Source organism: Neoarius graeffei, chromosome 11, assembly GCF_027579695.1.
Source record: "Neoarius graeffei isolate fNeoGra1 chromosome 11, fNeoGra1.pri, whole genome shotgun sequence".
NCBI lineage: Eukaryota > Metazoa > Chordata > Actinopteri > Siluriformes > Ariidae > Neoarius > Neoarius graeffei.
Window position 1 is genome coordinate 71,617,090 of NC_083579.1, and position 6,195 is coordinate 71,623,284.

At 41.2% G+C, this 6,195-nt stretch overlaps 1 gene segment (V, D, J or C); it reads left to right on the plus strand.

Moving 5' to 3' along the window:
- Window positions 1–1,827: 1,827 nt before the first annotated feature.
- Window positions 1,828–6,195, plus strand: LOC132893680 (T cell receptor beta variable 30-like). The segment is given in 2 exon segments: window positions 1,828–1,861; window positions 5,885–6,195. Coding segments are annotated over 2 exon segments (345 nt in total).

Consider the following 6,195-nt stretch of genomic DNA (forward strand, 5'->3'; position numbering starts at 1 on the left):
AAAAATCACAACTGCTCAGCAGGAACACGAGAACCATCAAATACACACTTCTGCATGCATTTTACATGGTTAAGATCACAGCATGACTGTAGTTAATCTTGTCATGTGTTTCCATCTCCTACAGGGAAGAATAAATGAGTGTAGAGTGACATTTTTGGGTGAGACAGTCAACAGGAAGCCACCAAACAATAAAAAAAAAAAAAAACAGAGAAAGATTCTCATTTGGAACGGGGTGATAGTGTTGGATTACTCACAGCTCATGACTGTTTCAGTAATGCTTTTACCAAGGTATTGATTCCCCCCATCCATATTATCATATTAATCAGTCACAATCACATCATATCGTTTCTGTGCAAATGAGTGAAATTAAAAATGATATTGTTTTGTCATAACATTATGACAAAAACTAATTGAACAGAAAATATTTTTCTGAAAAAAAGAAATTTCAAGCACCAATGTACAGTGTCTTGCAAAAGTATTCATCCTCCTTGGTGTTTGTCCTGTTTTTATCGCATTACAAGCTGGAATTAAAATGGATTTTTGGAGGGTTAGCCCCATTTGTTTTACACAACATGCATACCACTTTAAAGGTGCAATTTTTTTGTGTGACACAAACAAGAATTAAGATGAAATAACAGAACTCTGGAGTGTGCATAGGTATTCACTCCCTTTTATATTTCATCTCATCTCATTATCTCTAGCCGCTTTATCCTGTTCTACAGGGTCGCAGGCAAGCTGGAGCCTATCCCAGCTGACTACGGGCGAAAGGCGGGGTACACCCTGGACAAGTCGCCAGGTCATTACAGGGCCGACACATAGACACAGACAACCATTCACACTCACATTCACATCTACAGTCAATTTAGAGTCACCAGTTAACCTAACCTGCATGTCTTTGGACTGTGGGGGAAACCGGAGCATCCAGAGGAAACCCACGTGGACACGGGGAGAACATGCAAACTCCACACAGAAAGGCCCTCGTCGGCCATGGGGCTCGAACCCAGACCTTCTTGCTGTGAGGCGACAGCGCTACCCACTACACCACCATGCCGCCCCAATTCACTTCATACGTCACATAATTAGTTCATTAAGATCCACCTGTGTGCAATCAAAGTGTCACATGATCTGTCACATGATGTCTGTATAAATCAACCTGTTCTGGAAGGACCCTGAGTCTGCAACACTACTAAGCAAGCAACATGAAAACCAAGGAGCCTCCAATCAGGTCAGAGACAAAGTTGTGGAGAAGTACCGGTATAGATCAGGGTTGGGTTATAAAAAATATCCCAAACTTCGAATATCTCAGGGAGCACCATTAAATCCATTATAGCAAAATGGAAAGAATATGGCACCACTACAAACCTGATAAGAGAAGGCCCCGCCCACCAAAACTCACAGACCGGGCAAGGAGGGCATTAATCAGAGATGCAACAAAGACACCAAAGATAGCACTGAAGGAGCCGCAAAGTTCCACAGTGGAGATGGGAGTATCTGTCAATAATAATGGGGTAAAAATTATATTGTGGAAATAAACTAAATTCTTAATCCAAGGTCAGGAGCTCAGTTCAGGGTTTTAGTGTGGAATTTAAAGCAGTAGCCAAGCTAATTCACACCAACACATGAGGTCGTTTGAAGAGAGATAACATTAGACTGTGACATGGTGTAACTTCAACATAATTTTATTGTAAAAACAGTGAGGCAGTAAAGACACATGACTGACTGAAACCCCTCCTACCTTGAGGAGGAGGCTGAATGTGGGTGTGGTCCAAAGGAGCACTTCCTCTCAGCATGTGGCGGTAAACGCAGTATCCTGCACCAGCAGACAGCATGAGCAGCACAGTCAATCTCCAACAGCGTTCAGGTCTTCAGATCTGGCACAGGTCTTCAGAAATCCATGGCTTTCTTTGTCCAGAGTCACTTTTTGAACAGTTTAGAGTTCAGTCGATCCGTAGTGAAGGAGAAACTCGATGCTGTGTTTTGGTTTAAAACTCATCGATGGAACACATTTATCACCACAGAGACACGGACAGTTCAAATACAACCAGTTTCAACACAAACAGTTAAACACATGCAGATGACACAGAAGATTTAACGCACAGGGTCTCCAGCTGAGGGTCGCGACCCCATGTGAAATTGACTGAGATCTGGATTGGGGTCTCTGTGTAGAAACCTAATTTATGGCATATTTAATAATTAAATATACCAGATGATGATGATGATGATGATTATTGTGCCATCCACAGTTATTGGCACCCCTTGCAAAAATTAGGAAAAAAGGTTAGCTTCATCTCAGACTCTGAAAAAATGTGAGATGCAACCTTTATTTGAAAACAAAAACCCATATATATATCATCTCATCTCATTATCTCTAGCTGCTTTATCCTTCCACAGGGTCGCAGGCAAGCTGGAGCCTATCCCAGCTGACTACGGGCGAAAGGCGGGGTACACCCTGGACAAGTCGCCAGGTCATCACAGGGCTGACACATAGACACAGACAACCATTCACACTCACATTCACACCTACGGTCAATTTAGAGTCACCAGTTAACCTAACCTGCATATCTTTGGACTGTGGGGGAAACTGGAGCACCCGGAGGAAACCCACACGGACACGGGGAGAACATGCAAACTGCACACAGAAAGGCCCTCGTTGGCCACGGGGCTCGAACCCGGACCTTCTTGCTGTGAGGCAACAGAGCTAACCACTACACCACCGTGCCGCCCATATATATATATATATATATATATATATATATATATATATATATATATATATATATATATATATATAAAACCCCGATTCCAAAAAAGTTGGGACAAAGTATAAATTGTAAATAAAAATAATTTGCAAATCTCAAAAACTGATATTGTATTCAAAATAGAACATAGACAACATATCAAATATCGAAAGTGAGACATTTTGAAATTTCATGCCAAATATTGGCTCATTTGAAATTTCATGACAGCAACAGATCTCAAAAAAGTTGGGACAGGGGCAATAAGAGGCTGGAAAAGTTAAAGGTACAAAAAAGGAACAGCTGGAGGACCAAATTGCAACTCATTAGGTCAATTGGCAATAGGTCATTAACATGACTGGGTATAAAAAGAGCATCTTGTAGTGGCAGCGGCTCTCAGAAGTAAAGATGGGAAGAGGATCACCAATCCCCCTAATTCTGCGCTGACAAATAGTGGACAAATATCAGAAAGGAGTTTGACAGTGTAAAAATGCAATGAGTTTGAACATATCATCATCTACAGTGCATAATATCATCAAAAGATTCAGAGAATCTGGAAGAATCTCTGTGCGTAAGGGTCAAGGCTGGAAAACCATACTGGGTGCCCGTGATCTTCGGGCCCTTAGACGGCACTGCATCACATACAGGCATGCTTCTGTATTGGAAATCACACAATGGGCTCAGGAATATTTCCAGAGAACATTATCTGTGAACACAATTCACCGTGCCATCCGCCATTGCCAGCTAAAACTCTATAGTTCAAAGAAGAAGCCGTATCTAAACATGATCCAGAAGCGCAGACATCTCACTCTGGGCCAAGGCTCATTTAAAATGGACTGTGGCAAAGTGGAAAACTGTTCTGTGGTCAGGTGAATCAAAATTTGAAGTTCTTTATGGAAATCAGGGGCGCCGTGTCATTCGGACTAAAGAGGAGAAGGACGACCCAAGTTGTTATCAGCGCTCAGTTCAGAAGCCTGCATCTCTGATGGTATGGGGTTGCATTAGTGCATGTGGCATGGGCAGCTTACACATCTGGAAATACACCATCAATGCTGAAAGGTATATCCAGGTTCTAGAGCAGACCTGGGCATTTTACGGCCCGCGGGCCGCATCCGGCCCTTTGGTTCATTCTGACCGGCCCACGTAAGGTTAATGAGAAATTACAAAATAAACGCATTTTCTAATTTTACCTCATGCATGGACTGAATGTGCATTGCTTTTATTTTGAAGTTGTGTTCAACAAAAACGCAATGTGCGCGACATGAAAATGACATGAAATCCCACGAAACCTAATCCCGCGATAACTACTTCCGTAATTTGTCCAGACCAACCACAAACTTGTACATCATCCTTCAAACGGTCCAGCCAATCACATAGTGTGACGTCACCAGCAGGTGCCGGAGCCGATCTCCGGCGAAAAGCACCAAATGAGGTGATTAAACTACAAATGTGGGCATCATTATTATAATATGATGTATCTTGCTTGATACTTGGAGTAGAAAGACAATATTGTGATGTCTTCATTGTGTTTTGGGGTGAATGTGACTGGAAAAAAATGGTACAAACATTCATATTTTGTTAACCATTGTTTTGGGAAATTTGATTGAATAAATGACATTTTTTGTAAGGCAACCTCGTTTTTTCCCCATACTCTTACCAGTCTTAGCAGCTTGTAAAAACAATGTTATTTATTGCTTTATATAAAGAAATACAATTAATATTATGCAGAATTTAGTTCAGCCTTTTGGTCCGGCCCTCCACAAAATTTTCTGTTTCTCATGTGGCCCCATGGAAAAAATAATTGCCCACCCCTGGTCTAGAGCAACATATGCTCCCATCCAGACGACGTCTCTTTCAGGGAAGACCTTGCATTTTCCAACATGACAATGCCAAACCACATACTGCATCAATTACAGCATCATGGCTGCGTAGAAGAAGGGTCCGGGTACTGAACTGGCCAGCCTGCAGTCCAGATCTTTCACCCATAGAAAACATTTGGCGCATCATAAAACAGAAGATACGACAAAAAAGACCTAAGACAGTTGAGCAACTAGAATCCTACATTAGACAAGAATGGGTTAACATTCCTATCCCTAAACTTGAGCAACTTGTCTCCTCAGTCCCCAGACGTTTACAGACTGTTGTAAAGAGAAAAGGGGATGTCTCACAGTGGTAAACATGGCCTTGTCCCAACTTTTTTGAGATGTGTTGCTGTCATGAGATTTAAAATCACCTAATTTTTCTCTTTAAATGATACATTTTCTCAGTTTAAACATTTGATATGTCATCTATGTTCTATTCTGAATAAAATATGGAATTTTGAAACTTCCACATCATTGCATTCTGTTTTTATTTACAATTTGTACTTTGTCCCAACTTTTTTGGAATCGGGGTTGTAGCTGTGCATAAATCTTACCAAGTAATTTCCTCATAAAACTGCACAAATTGTACCTGAGTCATCTTTTTTCTTTTCTTCTTTCTTTTTTTTTTTGAAGAAAAGGGTCATCACACCAAAGTAGGCTACAGACTGAAAGATGGTCTGTCTGCTGTTTAGATTATATTTAGATTAATAATAATAATAATAATAATAATAATAATAATTCAGTTGGAAGACCATGACCATGTGATGCAAAAATAATAATATCCTTACACACACACACACACACACACATATATATTCAAACTCTCATGGTTACCAGAGGACTAGCCCCCCCACTGTAACCCTAGCTATGTAATATAGGCGAGAGGCCAAGGGCTATGAAATGGAGATCGGCGCCACCAATTGCACCATATATGTATCTGTAGAAATGATCTGAGCAGCCATCCAGGTTGCACATGCACTGAATATGGGCTAAGTTTATATGCCAACATTTCCAGGAACCGTTAAAGTAAAGAAAAAAAAGGTGATTCTCCCACTGTGACGCAGGGTAAAGTAGCACAGCGTCCCACCTCATTTCTCAGCACTGAGTCCTAGTTACTACAACTAGTACTGTATGTTGAGCTGCCTGACATGATGCATTTGCATTTAACTCTTTTTATTCTGACATTACACTGGATTTTGACTCTATGTAAGCAAATAACATGATTAATTCATCATTACTGATAACTTTTATGACAGTATTTGAACTAATTCATTTTCATCACTGCAGGTTTAGCGCTCATACAGGTCCAGCAGGACCCAGAGAACGTGGTTCTTTCAAATGGATCATCACTAAGTGTCTCCTGCTTCATCAGTGGTACTGATGACCCATATCTTTACTGGTACCGCTGGACTCCTGCAGAAGGGTTCACACTGGTATTCTACTCTATAAGTGCTGGTTCAGTGGATCCATCCAGTGACGGTCAATTTAAATCTCATAGACCCGATCGGCTTCATATTGTTCTGGAGTCTGAAGGCGTGAGTGAAATTGGTTCTGTAGTGTGGTACTGTGCAGCCAGTCCCCACAGCATTCCAGCATAA